Source organism: Podarcis pityusensis (genome assembly GCF_964106645.2).
Source record: "Podarcis pityusensis genome assembly, chromosome: 1".
Classification (NCBI taxonomy): domain Eukaryota; kingdom Metazoa; phylum Chordata; class Lepidosauria; order Squamata; family Lacertidae; genus Podarcis; species Podarcis pityusensis.
In genome coordinates, this window is record NC_138028.1 from 89,832,852 (window position 1) to 89,847,488 (window position 14,637).

General features: G+C 41.2%; 1 protein-coding gene across 1 annotated transcript in view; it reads right to left on the reverse strand.

Annotated features, from left to right (window-relative positions):
- Positions 1–565: 565 nt before the first annotated feature.
- Positions 566–14,637, reverse strand: part of CNTNAP5 (contactin associated protein family member 5) — a 293,336-nt gene continuing 279,264 nt past the window's right edge. Inside the window, exons 22-24 of the mRNA XM_081005692.1 lie at positions 11,854–12,072; positions 6,489–6,560; positions 566–3,838 (exon numbers count right to left, since the gene is read on the reverse strand). Of these exons, the coding sequence (XP_080861818.1) occupies positions 3,642–3,838; positions 6,489–6,560; positions 11,854–12,072 (488 nt within the window). The 3' untranslated portion in view covers positions 566–3,641. The remainder of the gene's footprint in view (positions 3,839–6,488; positions 6,561–11,853; positions 12,073–14,637) is intronic.

Genomic DNA, 14,637 nt, shown 5'->3' on the forward strand with positions numbered 1-14,637 from the left:
GACACTTCGCCCCCCTTTCTTTCTTTTCCTCAAGTTTTTGTTTTTAACTGATAAAGCTTAATATTTTTGGCAAAAATGAGACCCCTGATTTCCTATATAGTGAAAAGCAGCCCATACCCTGCATAATGATTCAGCTTTGCTTTATTCCCCAAACCCTTTCTTTTCATCCCATTAGTGTATCTGCTTGGGGCTAAATTTGCTACACTTTAGGCTGACTTTTATATCGAGATGAAGAAAAGAATATGTAGTAGAGCAAAGTGGTGATTTATAACAGCTGTGTTGAGTAACGGGAAAATATGGCACAATAATTTATAGGGAGCAAAGTTATTGAAATAAAAATGTGAATTCCACTGCCTTGCCTTTCTCCTTTTCAGAATGCAATTAAACAGGTTACGAATGAATGGCTCCCTGTTAGCAAAATCATATAAAATAAGATGACTCGGCCAAAGAACAGTCAAAATAATGAGGAAAAATGTGGAGTCCTTAGACAGAGAAAAGGACTCATTAATTCCTGGATTTGTTTGGGTCGCTCTCCCTCTCCTTCCCTTCAAAAAATTACTCAGAATGCAATACGGAGAAGTTTTATTTGGGAGGTGGAGGAAACTGTTGGTGGAAAATCTCATTGGCAAGAGGGACACTTTAAAAAGGCATAAGTGCCTCTGTTGAGTGTCATCAGAACCACTCCTGTCATGCTAAAGAAACTTCTAATAATCAAAGATCAGAGAAACAAAAAGGATAAAGGTTGCTGCTTGTAAGGAGCTAATCACTAGGTTCAATTGAATGTGCTTTGTAAAGTTGAGTGGTTGGTGCACAGATCATTCAGCAGGATTAAGGCTGGAAAACTTCCTTTCTAATTATGGTCAAGGACAAAAGGGTGGTTTTTCAGAACTCTGAGCATCAGGCCCAAATTGCCTTTCAGTTCTCCTCCTAGCATGAATCTATGAGTTCAGTGCATCTACTGTGAATTCCACCTCTCAGTATAAGTAAGGCATACTTAGAAGCCCTATATGATCACTGCCATCTGCAACAAATTATTGGAAAGTTCATATGACCATTGACCTAGGGTGTGATAAGAGTCCTAAGTCAGTGGGTTCTATGTTTCACTTTTGGGAAGAACCATCTTTGCTTCTTTAAACCATAGGAGGAATAATGGGGAACTGAAGCACGTAATGTGAGGGAACCTGCCTGATTTGAAAGATCTGATTACCTAAAGAATGACAGCAGAACAGAAAGGGAAATGCATGCAGTTACAACATCACAATCATCGCTATAAGGAGACATTAATAGAATAAAGAGCTCAAATTCAGTTCTGTGGTTCAGGGAGGGGTACAGTGCTGCTGAAGATGACAGCAGGGAGGGAGAGAAATTATCAATCAAATTAAAACATCAAATTAGAGTCTTTCTTGCCCATCCTGTGTAGAGTAATTTGGTCAAACTTGGACTGTGTAGCTTGGTTCTCATTAGAGCAGACCCAATGAGCAAACCCACCTTCAGAGATTTACTATATCACAGGATATTGCAGATCCTCCTGGGCTATAATATATATCACTTACCCCAGATAAAACCCAAACTTTCCCAAAACCTTCAGGTGGGATACAAAATGCCTGCCTACTCTCTATTGGAAATCTCATTAATGATTGTTTCTATCCTATCACTGTTTCTTGGTTGTCATTCTTGAGATGTCAGTGGATGTAAGAGTGAATTGGGAGCAAAAGGACACAGCCCTACAGTTTTTCCTGTGGTGGAAAGGAACACTCTTAATATGCCAACATGAAATTCTAGATTAATTGGAAGGAAAAAATGTAGCACCAGTTTCCTGCATCATCTACTTTTCTGTTTCAAGCCCAGTCTTTTGCTTAATTTCATACAGAATTGGCTTTAAGTGAATAGATACAAAGTAATGGTTGATCCCACTACTTTTAATGCTTTGCCACTAGATTATGACAAAGTATCAATTCTAAACAGCATCGCTAAGATTTTTGTTCCAGTCAGGGTTTATGGGGCGCCCTAACATGTAGCAGGCACCTAAACCCTTGAAACCTAAAAACTGCTCATTTTCATGCTTCAACTAGTGTTATATTCCCATAGAAGGTACTGATTTTAGCCAACCCTGTGTGATGGAAGTTGCAGTTGAAGCATAAGCTTTGGAGTAAGTTGTGCCAAAAAAATAAAATGTAATTGTACTGTTTTTCAGGGGCTGAGGGGGGCTGCTATGATAGAAACAAGGATTTAGAGGGTTTCCGTCTTTTATGAAAGTTTTGCCACCACTCCAAGTGGTAAGGTATCTGCAATAAGCAGCAGCCTGGCACCGTTCCTCATTGCAAACAAAAAAGTACATTAGGTATAACTATGTCATAAAGTGCATATGAAGAGCCCTGTTGGATCAGAACAAAGGACTATATAATTCAGCATCTTGTCTCCCATAGTGGCCAACCAGATGCCCATGGGAAACCCATGAGCAAGTTATGAACGCAATAGTCTTCTCTAGCTTGCCATCCCCAACAACTGGTATTCAGAGCATGATGCCCCATTGTTGGCATGATGCTCTATGAATATGTCTAACCCACTTTTAAAGCCAGTCAAGTGGGCAGCCATCACTACAACTTACGTTTGTCACTTCCATAGTTTAACTATGTACAGATAAAATAGTACTACTTATTGTATGTCCTGAATCTCCCACCATTCAGCTTCATTGGTTGACCCCAGGTCCTAGTACTATGAGGGAGGGGGAAAAAATTTTAGGGGGAGGGAGAGAAAATGGCCAACTGCCTTGAGGCAGTTTTATAGATTATTTCTGTAAAAAAGAAAGTCTGGAACCCTCTGTCATCTAGTCACTATCATGGTAAGACACTCCACAACTACAAATATTAGTTTTTTTTCTACTGCCCAAAGATTGCAAAAATCTGCAGAGGCCATTTTCTCTCTTCCCCCTGACAGTGACAAAATTCACTGGGCATAATACTTGGCCCAGGAATTATTTTTGTAATTGTTCATTGCTGTTGTTTAATCAAGGTTGGTACCTTAAAAATGAGAATATTGAAGTCAAAAAGTTACAATAAAATAATAACAGGGACGCAAAGGTAGGGTTAAAAGATATGGAGAAGGGGCAAAATCATTCCAGATCCTCAGCTTGCAAAATCAACACAGCACCACCAACATGAAACAGAATTATTATGTCAATTTGCAAAAGACAGGAGGATTTGTCCCCTTTTAAACACACAATTAAAGATATGAGATAATTTGGTCTTAGTCTTTCCCACTACCTTGTTGCAATAGCCGTGATGCTACATAGTTAGCTTGTACACTTTACCTCTAGTATATATCGCTCAGGTCCGACATGAAATGGCAAGTTAAATGGGTCCAGAAAACAACATTTCAGAAATCCAGGAAACAAACAGTCAACCATGCATGTTATGTGGAACTTAGGTAGAATGTATAGTTGCTTGAACTGTTAGGCGTTAACTGTGGTGGGTTTCACAAAGAGAGTGAGGCACTGCCATTGCTGCCAATCTCCTCTGTGCAAAGTGGGTTCTTTCCAAAAGGGTGGGGAAATTCAAAAGAAATGGATGGGTAAGAAAATAATAATAATAACCATCATAATCAAAGAAATGCCAAAGTGTAACATGGAGCTGGAGAGTCTGTCAGATGAAATATTCTCGTTTGCACTCGCTCACTGTGTTCTGCAAGTCAACATCAGTCTTAAAAGAACTGTCAAGGTGCTCTGGGTATTCCTTTTCCTTTGTCTGGCTGCTCCGATGTGTCTGTTTGTGCTGGTAAAGGAATCTGCTCATAATAGCCACAATGCAAAAGATGATGAAGATCACAACTGCTATAACACCTGAGGAAGAGGGGAAAGAAGCACAATCATAAAGGGAGAAGCAGCAGCGGCTAGTGCTTCTTGGGGCTGGCACTGCAGAAAACAAGCAGGCCAACAGTAATTGGAACGAGAGCTAATGACAGGCAGAGCCAACTAATTCCAGGTTCATCCTCTTCCCTATTGAGCTGAACAAGGACAAGAGCAAAACTGAGATGGAGTAGAAGGAAGCTGACTGTCAGGGCCACCCTTTGACTGGTAAGAAGGCAGGCAGGTGAGGGATGGGTGGTGACAGACTGAAATCAAAGGAACCAGCCTCCACTGAGGAAAAGCAGAGTGCTGTAGTTGTTCAACAACACAGAGATCAGTCAGGAGCAAGTCACAGCACACTGCAAAGCTCATGGAGGTTTTCAAACTCCAGATTTTGCTTATAACTGCACAGTTCTGCAGCACTTGAAATTCATGGTGCCTGATCTCATTGCACTGCACCTGGTATTATGGCCATATCAGCAAATAGTGCTGATGTACAACACACATCATTGGGGAAGATTTAACTGCTGTTTCACCAGATAAATTATTGAATCTCTATAGCCCTTTTCCTTCTGTTGGGAGTAAACTGTCCTGTGTCCATTATGAGACTTGAACACAAATCATTAATGCTTTTGTTTTAGGGACGCAGGTGGCGCTGTGGTCTAAACCACTGAGCCTCTTGGGCTTGCTGGTCGGAAGGTCTGCAGTTCGAATCCATTTGGCGAGGTGAGCTCCCATTGCTCTGTCCCAGCTTCTGCCAACCAAGCAGTTCAAAAGCACACCTGTGCAAGTGGATAGATAGATACTGCTGTGGCGGGAAGGTAAATGGCGTTTCCTTGTGCTCTGGCTTCCGTCACAGTGTTCCATTGCACCAGAAGATGTTTGCTCATGCTGTCCACATGATCCAGAAAGCTGTCTGTGGACAAACGCCGGCTCCCTCAGCCTGAAGTGAGATGAGCGCCACACCCCATAGTCACCTTTGACTGGACCTTACAGGGGTCCTTCACCTGTTTACCTTTTAATGCTTTTGTGTTCCTAGAGTAGCAAGTGGTAGCTGCCACATGGTTTGGGCTGTCAAGCACTGCAATGGTTTGGGTTTTGGTTGATTTAGCTAATCCATAGATCTCAGGGCGGTTCACAACATAGCAACAGTACGAGAAGCCACCACAGTCCAAATGAGAAGTCTCCCCTCTATTTTACCAAAATAGGCACTTGTCAGCAGATCTCTGTAAGTTGTGGAACAGCTTTTGAGCCAAAATATAGGGGAAACCGCAAGAAAAGGCTCAACTGAGACAAATTCAGCAAAATCTCTATGAAAGGAAGGAATTAAGACTTTCATGCTTCCATGTTTTTCTAGCTGCAAGTGGGTGCTTAATCCACTGGATTGGGACTGTCACATTTAATGGATACGGTTCTAATTTAATTATTCTTTCATGGGTATTGTAATTCTTGTTTCTTAATTACGAAGACCATCGGGTCATAAAGTTTGATGACTTTTAACATGGTGTTGAGATAGGGCTGGGCTGAGACAAAGCTGATGATTTCTCAAGAAACCCATGAGACTATTGAAATGGCCAGACCTGTATAGCTACCTCCTTGGTTTTACCCTAAAGAAGACAATAAAGAAATGGAGCAGTATTCTAAGACTGGGCAAATGGTAGCTTGATAATGTTGCACTGTAATTGCCTTTCTCCTGTTAGGACCAATCCCTTTCCTAATAATTTTTGAAAATTTTGTCTTTTTCACTGACACAGTGCACTGAAGATGCCACTCAGCTTTCTCAAGCTCTCTTTCCTGGACAGCTCAGGCCCATCCCACCCATATATCAGAATCATTTTGGAGTCTTTCTTATTTCCAATACTAGGCTTCTTCATATAATTTTGGGGCTTCTGTTGCTTCTTCTCTTGCCATCTCAGAAGAGAGTGGGATTGCTTCCTCTGAGCAAGATCTCCATTTGACATCTAGTCAGCCAGCACCAATCTCAGGGCTTTCTAGCAGCTTTAAATATAGGTGCAGGCAAATCTAGGACTCCATGCAGCTACTCTGGAAAAATAATCTACATAAGTTAATCCAATTTTTTTCCCCACTGGATTCATCTGTAAGTATTAGCTACCGGGCTAAGTTCAAGGTTTTTGTTTTGGTGTATAAAGCCCCATTCAGCTTGAGATAAGGAGACCTGAAAAATTCTCTCATGTCATATACAACCAACTTCTTTGTATGTTTTGTAATCCTCCTTTAAGTGACTATAGAAGTCAAAGCCCCTCAAATTGTTCTGTTTTTGATAACTCCCTGATGAAGACTTTGTCAAAGCTTATTTGGCCGATATTGTTACATGACTTATTAGTACTGGATTATTGAGGATTTATTAGTAGAGAGTTTATTACAATGGGTAGCATTAAACAAAAATTTTGTCCCCTAATCTGTTCTTGAGGTTGGGAATGTCCCCAGAATGGATTTAGGAGGTCAATGGGGGAGGACGTTTCATTGTGCAAGGATTTCTCCGCTTAGTGCTATATTGTATACGACCCAGTGATAATTTTAATAAAGAACTTTGTATTTTATTCACATATATTTTCCTTAACATTTTTTTCTTAAGAGTTTCTTGCTCAGTTTGTTTGTTTTTTTAAAGAAAAAAATAGGTTACCTCCAATGACAGCTGAATCACTCCTGACAGCATTGGTGAGTGGCTCTCTCTCATCTGCCTTCCCAAAGGGATCTGAAATTCATTAAGGATACAAGAATCATTTTTTATATGAAACAGGCTGGATTCAGCTAATGGGTCCCACTAGCAGAAGCCCACACAAGGCCTTCTCCTGGTCCAATGGGCTAAAAATATCCAGAATTTCTGGTGACACAGCAAATGACTAGACCAGCAACACCATAATTTCCTGCTCCTGAGTTTTAATATGTGAAGGTAACAAAGACAAATGTGCAACTTGCCGGAAGGAGAGAGAGGAAATACTGAAAAAGGTGCCATTAAAAAAAATACTCTAGTGTCAGCAAAATACAAAAAATTAGACTGCAAATTGATTAGAACACATTACAGTTCTTGGGACAAAACCCCATTTAACACAGTGAGATTGACTTTTGATTCATGCAAAGGATTACACTTTTAGACAATATGGTGTTTATAAAAATGTTCCTGCCAGTTTTTAGTGACATGTATTTGGATACATACCAGTTTCATAAAACTGAAGGCTGAATAACAGATAGTTGTAACTGTGTGTTGCCTTGTAATATAATGAATTCTGTTGGCTTAGCTAGGATTATGACAGTTTGATTCTTTACTTGTGGCGGTGGAATTATTTGGTTATAAAATGTTGGATGTGTATCCTCTTCAGTATTATTGTATTAGAAGTTATGGAGCGGTGACACAAAATGGGAGCGGAGGCAGAGAATGATAGATTTCTAGTGGGAATAGTCTTAATTTGACCACTTAGTGACCAGAAGTTAAAATCTGTCCATAGGCGGAAAGTATAGTGAGGGTCAAAATTCTGGGGTGTATCCCATCAACATAATTGTTTTTGCGTGCACCCCCACCCACCCCAAATCTGCTCCAGAGGATATGAGGAAACAGATTTGGGTGTGCACAGTGGGAGGAAGTTCCATTGGGCAAGTGTAAGATGCAACAAGTTACTTAGTGCTACACTAGATGCAACCCCTGGTCATTTCTTTTCCTCTTCATAACAATATGTTGTCTTCTTACTGCAAACAACATTAGCTTTCTATTTTCTACCTGTGAACTTTTTGCTAGACCAACAATGAGCAAATGAGAAGTCTTGCAAATTGAGACAAGCTGTGTTTCGACACTTCTTCAAGCTGGGATACTGTCATTCACCGCACCATTCACTGATCATCTGGGCATGAGACGAGCCCAGTTGCAAAGGGTCTTGAGGATGGGAAAGGATCAACTAGTTTCAACCCCAGCTCCATCCGTTCGTTATTGGTATCGCGACACATATGTTCTTCGACTATTGAGAGGGTTCAGCACAAAACACCAACTATTAAGTCTGTGAGAGGGGATGAGCCAATGGCACAGGTTCTTCCTCCAGAAAGAGCATTAAAAACATTGTTGTGCAAGATGAAATTACCTGAGTTAAAGAAGTTAAAACATACAAACTATGGGTTGTACATGAAGTTGTCCCCTTCATCCAAGCACTGTTGCACAACAGAGCTTCCCCTTACTCTCTCCTCCTCATGTGCCCTTCAAATGTTAGCCCTTGCACTAATAGGACAACTTCACTGGATACAGTGGAACCTCTGTTTTCATACGTAATCCATTCCGGAAGTCCGTTTGACTTCCAAAACGTTCAAGAACTGAGGATCAAAGGGCTGTTAGCTAGTTCCATGGAAAAAAAATGAGAAATGTGGCTCGGAAGCCGTTCGACTTCCAAGGCGCATTTGAAAACAGAAGCATTCACTTCCAGGTTTTCAGCGTTCGGCAGCCGAGACGTGTGAAAACCAAGGTCTGACTATATTTTGAGGTGCTTTAAACATTTATTCCTTTGAATTTTTTAATGCAGTTATCTATATGTATTGAAATATATGTTACTTTGAATCATTTTTATGTAGCTTGTTTTAAAAAGCAGTTGAGATGCCTGTGTTTAGAATTTCGGCTGACAAGCTTTAATATTTCTTGGGGTTATGATTCACTCAGTTAAAAATGAGATTAGGGAAGCACAAAGAGGTGTTTGCTGCTGAGAAGCAGATGGTAAGTAACAAAAGGCACTTCCCCAGTAGAGCCCAGGGAAATTCTGAAGTCAAGGAAATGAACAGTTTCACATAAGACTTTAGTAGAATGCTCTTCTTAAAATAGATATTACTTCCCAAGATGATTTTACCAAAGGTCACCATAAGGGACTGTATTCTATATTTCAAAGACTGCTCTAACACAAGTAGTAGGTACTTGACTTTAATGATGGACAGGCTGGCTGAATGGGGTATCCTATTGACAAAGGGTTGTCACCAGCTGGCTCAGAGTAAGCCATAGAAACCAGAATTAACTTGTCCACTGCTTTCAGTGGGTCCCCCTCTGAGTATATGTTAGTCAGCTTCATTCAACCTGTGCGTGTCAATGCCATCCTGCCGTTCCTCTCAAAGAAGCCCAGGGTGTGAAAATTGTCATTAATAAAATAATACAATGCAGTGAATCTATGCTGATTGCTGAATATCCACCACTGCCACCCCTTCTCCTATGCAAGACAATAGAGATCTCTCCTCCCCCTCTTTCCCAGTGAGAAGGATGTGTATCCCCAATAGGCTGTGGTGGTGAACAGAAGGTCACGTCCACTAATGACCCTTGTGGTAACAGACTCCTTGTTGGAAAGGTGGCATTCACCACCCTAATGTTTCCTGAGCATTTGCGCTCTTTTCCCACATTCCATTCCTCTATACAAGTCAACTGAGAGATCTCTTTCTCTCCCAGGGAGAAGAGGCTGCACCCCCCCAAAATCTGTGATGGTGAGGAGAAGCCCACCCACAGCAGTGACCCTTGGGGTAACAGGGTGCACACTGGGAAGTGTGAAATTCCCCCCAACCTAGTCTTTCCTAGGGATCCCTGCTCTACTTCACTCCCAGCCCCTGATTACTATTGTACTCATCACAAAAGAGCAAAGTGTGTCCTTGGAGAACTACTGTAGCTATGGTTCTGACATTTGGTAGGCTTCATCCCCAAAGAAGGGGTGCCCATGCCTACAAACTGCATCCAATTTGGCAAAAAAATAATAAATCTTTTACTTTTATAATTTATATATATCAAGCCTTTACACAGAAACCCCTATTATAGTGATTTGGAAGCCAGCATTTTGTTTTGAAAAGATCTGCTTCAGTCCCAGATAATGAATCAAATTGGAAGACATAAGAGTGGTTCTGAAATAGACTTGGCTGCTGCCCAGTGCTGTGTTTACAAGTCAAATGTTGCGGCCAATGCGCTTTCTCTCTCAGCTGTCATGTCAGCTGATATCTTATGACCATATAATCTTAGCATTTTCTTTATCATCTATGATGTAAGCAAGCAAGAGCAGACTTGGGTGCTGTGTGAGAGACAGAGAAGAAGAGAGAGAATGAATGTTTTATTTATACAAGCCCAGAAAAGCACTCAGTGATGCTGCCAGTGCGTCCACGCAAGATATGCTTCCCAATAAGTCACAGCTGAAACAAGGCAATATGGACATTAAAAGCAGCACATAAAGAGGAACATATTCACCAAAGGGGAAGTGATTCATAATTTGTTTTCACTTTGCAGGGTGTGAATAACATTGATTGTTTCCTGCTGAATGTCTCAGGTACAAGACACAATAAAATGGGGATCTGGTGCAAATGCAAATGGTGTTGAAATAAAAGAATCTAGGAACTATTATTAAATTGCTATTTCCAAAGTGTGGACAATTTGCATGCAAATCTATTATGCGGAGAGCCAAATAACAACCAATTGCTAGATGAATTGTGGTGTTTAGCTGTATTCTGTTCAGCTGGTTTTCTCATATATAATTTAAAATCTTGGTTGTTGTTTTTAGATCATTTGAAAAATTGCCAACCATGACATTAATTTTTGCAATATTTTCTGTATGACAGTGATCTAGGAGCAGCCATTTTCATTCCTCCATCTATGGTGATACAAATACTAGCTTCACAATGTGTTTTCCTTCCTAACATACAAAACACTTAAGATTCCCAGGGGGCTATTTAATGACTGCAGGCAAGAAATGAACTGCTGGGATCATCATCAACAAGTAATATGACTCTCTTTAAAACCAGAGAGGATAAGAGACAAGCAGAGAACAAAATGCACACCCACACATAACGCTATGTCTTGAATCAATGTGGCCACCAGTCTATGATCTTTCCACTCCTTCTCACCATTATTTTGCTAGGACCTGACGATACCTGAAATGCTTTTGGCTTTTTCAGTGGGTGTACCCAGGCTTTGAAAGCCCCTCCCTAAGGCTTTTGACCAGCTTTGGTGACTGTTGTTGCTTTATGGATGGATGCTTTTTGGTTTTGATCATTGATCCAATATTGTACTGTTACTTTGTTAAGGCACCTTGAATGCCTAATTTGAGAAGGTGAGTGTGTGTGGTTAATCTCATAGAAATAAATAGTTAAAAAAACCTGCTGCACATTCAATTCTATTTCAGCTCTTGTGGCAATCTCTGCACTGTAATCCAGGCCCTTTCCAATATGAATACACCCCATCAATTTCATTCTCCTCCATTTCTCAGGGTATATATTAGCAGTCATTTCTTACTGTTAAACTTAATTTTTACGCTTATAATTAAACTCCTGTTCTGAACATTGGCAGCATGAGAGATGATATTCATGTGTTCTGCAGAAGTGTCCAAAAAACACAGCACATGTGTATTTATTTCTCTGCCACAAGGACCAGGAGCACAAGGGAATGGCTTACTGATTGGTCCTCAGGGCTACAGTCATACAAATAGTGAGAAGAGGTCATTGCTATCAGAGCTGCTAATATCACATAAGTAGTGGACCTGCATATGGAGGCAGCAGTGATATCATTTTCTCCCTATTTCATTAGGAGAAGGCAAGTTGGGTGCAATTTCTCATAGGTAGGGCAAGCCCAAAGCAATTAATTTCCTCTTCTTCTGACCTTCCAGACAGTAACCCTCCTATCTCAGCTCTAGTAAAACGGTTCATGGACAAACCAACTGGGAATTCAGTGAAATGTTTCTGATTACACTTGCACATATTCATGAAACCTGCAGAAATTTCATTTCCATTTCCTGATCTCAGCCAGTCACTTACAATAGTGTGAAGTTACCCTGCATGAATCCACTGGTAAGATATGAAGGACTTCAACTAGTATAAATCTAGTTGCATGCTTCAGATTTACTGAGCTGGATGATACTGGGGTCCCCTAGTCTCAACCGAGCGAAACTAATACTCCTTTCTTTATTTTTGTTACACAGCTCAACATTTTCTAATTAAAAGTAGAACCATTAAACAGGCATGCTACTGAACAAACATCCTGAACAGTTTGTTGAACATACCTGATGAAGAGTATATCGTAGTTGCTGTATTTACATCGACTTCAACCAAAGATCTACAATTTGATTCGGACAAGGAACCGACGACTGTCACAGGTGCTATGCTGGGATGCCGTAAAGCAGCTTTCAGGGGAGCTATGTTGTTGTACTGGACAGATGACATGCATCCTATGAACCCAAAGGAGTTTGCTTTGGAGACTTCTGGATCTAATCCTTGACTATCTGTAAAATGCAAAGAAAACTGAGGTTATTTGGCTTGCTTTTTGTATATAAAAGAAAAGAAAAAGCATTTGAGATGAGAGTTTAACCACATCCAGTGCTATTTTTCTGGAAAAAGAGGTGCGTGAGTTCAGCATCAACACCTCCCTTGTTCTCTGATAATGCCAATGGTACCCACCTGAGAGGTGCCAGAACTGAGCTGGCGAGTTCCAGCTGAAAAAAAGCACTGACCACATCTGCTATCATAAGGAGTTCTACTGTTTGATAGTCACCACTTCTGCTTAGAGAAATAGCACAGCTAGCCTTTCTCCTTGGTGGGGGTGGGATGTGCAAAACAATCAACATAAATGCATAATGTAAAACCTGGAATAATGCTTCTAGTTCCCCAAATTAGGACGATATGAACATAATCAGTTGGAGAATCCTGAAGTTAAGTTTCATATGACCAAACGTCAGCGGTCTGGGATAGCCAATGAAGGGCCCTCCAGATGTTGTGGGGCTATCAGCCCCCACAGTCAGTGCCTGCTCTAGATGTGTTTTCCGTGGCAACTGCTGACTCTGGAATGAAGGAATGGGTTTTTACATAATCTATCCTTGATGTCTCTGTTAACAGCTATACTTTCCCCCTGCTGATTCACGGCTATGCTCCTGCTTGTGCTCTTATGGCTGTCCCCATTATTTAAGACAGGATGTAAGTGAAAAAGGAAACCTTCACTCTTGAAAGATCTGGAAAAGGGAAATGCACTTTAAAAACCAAGCTGTAAAGCTCAAAATGGGCCATGCTATTTTTCAAAATAAAACTAGTCTTCTGCAGCACCTCTAGACTATTTTTTCTCTCATTTCTCTTGGGGAGCCAATCTCTTGTTCACCACTCTTACAGCACTATCCTATGCATGTTTACTCTGAAACACAAAATCAAAGAAATCTCTTGGAGGTGGTGACTGTGTAAGATGACTTATAGATGCAAGAGAGCATTGACACTTGCAAAGTGCAGTGCTCCAATAATGAAGGTGCCACCTTGGAGGAAGATGATGTTATTATCACTGGGACTCCAAAGCCACTGACCTTTCCTTTTGCAATAACCCATTCCAGGATATTTAATAACCATAAGTTTTCAGGGGGCTAAAGTTTTACATATTAATTCAAATTCAGCACCTCTGGCTCCATGGTGCCCTATAAGAGAATACCAATGGCAAAGAGGTGAAAATGCCACTGCCTAAGATGTCATGTTCATTTGCTGCTACAGCCTGGGGGTGTGCGAAGCATTAATCATTCACACCCCATTCTTATTAATCACTCACAAACTCACTGACCTCACTGCCCTTATGCAATCACAGAACCTTGCAGCTGTAGGCTGGACCACTGGAGGGAGAAAGCCCAGGCAGAATCCGCTTTCTAAAGACACACACGAAAAGTATCTTAAAGACCAACAGATTTATTGTGGCACCAGCTTTTTATTGTGCTTATTTTTATAATGTTATGTTACTATAAATCTGTTTGTTTTTAATGTGGCACACGACTCTTCGAGAGTTTGTTGCAACAAGCTAGCATTGCTGAAGGATTTTGAAGGAAGAGTGACTAGTGGGGTGCCACAGGGTTCTGTCTTGGGCCCGGTCTTATTCAACATCTTTATCAATGACTTGGATGATGGACTCAAGGGCATCCTGATCAAATTTGCAGATGACACCAAACTGGGAGGGGTGGCTAACACCCCAGAGGACAGGATCACACTTCAAAACGACCTTGACAGATTAGAGAACTGGGCAAAAACAAACAAGATGAATTTTAACAGGGAGAAATGTAAAGTATTGCACTTGGGCAAAAAAACATGAGAGGCACAAATACAAGATGGGTGACACCTGGCTTGAGAGCAGTACATGTGAAAAGGATCTAGGAGTCTTGGTTGACCACAAACTTGACATGAGCCAACAGCGTGACGCGGCAGCTAAAAAAGCCAATGCAATTCTGGGCTGCATCAATAGGAGTATAGCATCTAGATCAAGGGAAGTAATAGTGCCATTGTATTCTGCTCTGGTCAGACCTCACCTGGAGTACTGTGTCCAGTTCTGGGCACCACAGTTCAAGAAGGACACTGACAAACTGGAACGTGTTCAGAGGAGGGCAACCAAAATGGTCAAAGGCCTGGAAACGATGCCTTATGAGGAACGGCTAAGGGAGCTGGGCATGTTTAGCCTGGAGAAGAGGAGGTTAAGGGGTGATATGATAGCCATGTTCAAATATATAAAAGGATGTCACATAGAGGAAGGAGAAAGGTTGTTTTCTGCTGCTCCAGAGAAACGGACACGGAGCAATGGATCCAAACTACAAGAAAGAAGATTCCACCTAAACATTAGGAAGAACTTCCTGACAGTAAGAGCTGTTCGACAGTGGAATTTGCTGCCAAGGAGTGTGGTGGAGTCTCCTTCTTTGGAGGTCTTTAATCAGAGGCTTGACAACAATATGTCAGGAGTGCTCTGATGGTGTTTCCTGCTTGGCAGGGGGTTGGACTCGATGGCCCTTGTGGTCTCTTCCAGCTCTATGATTCTATGATTCTATCTCTTTTGGTGG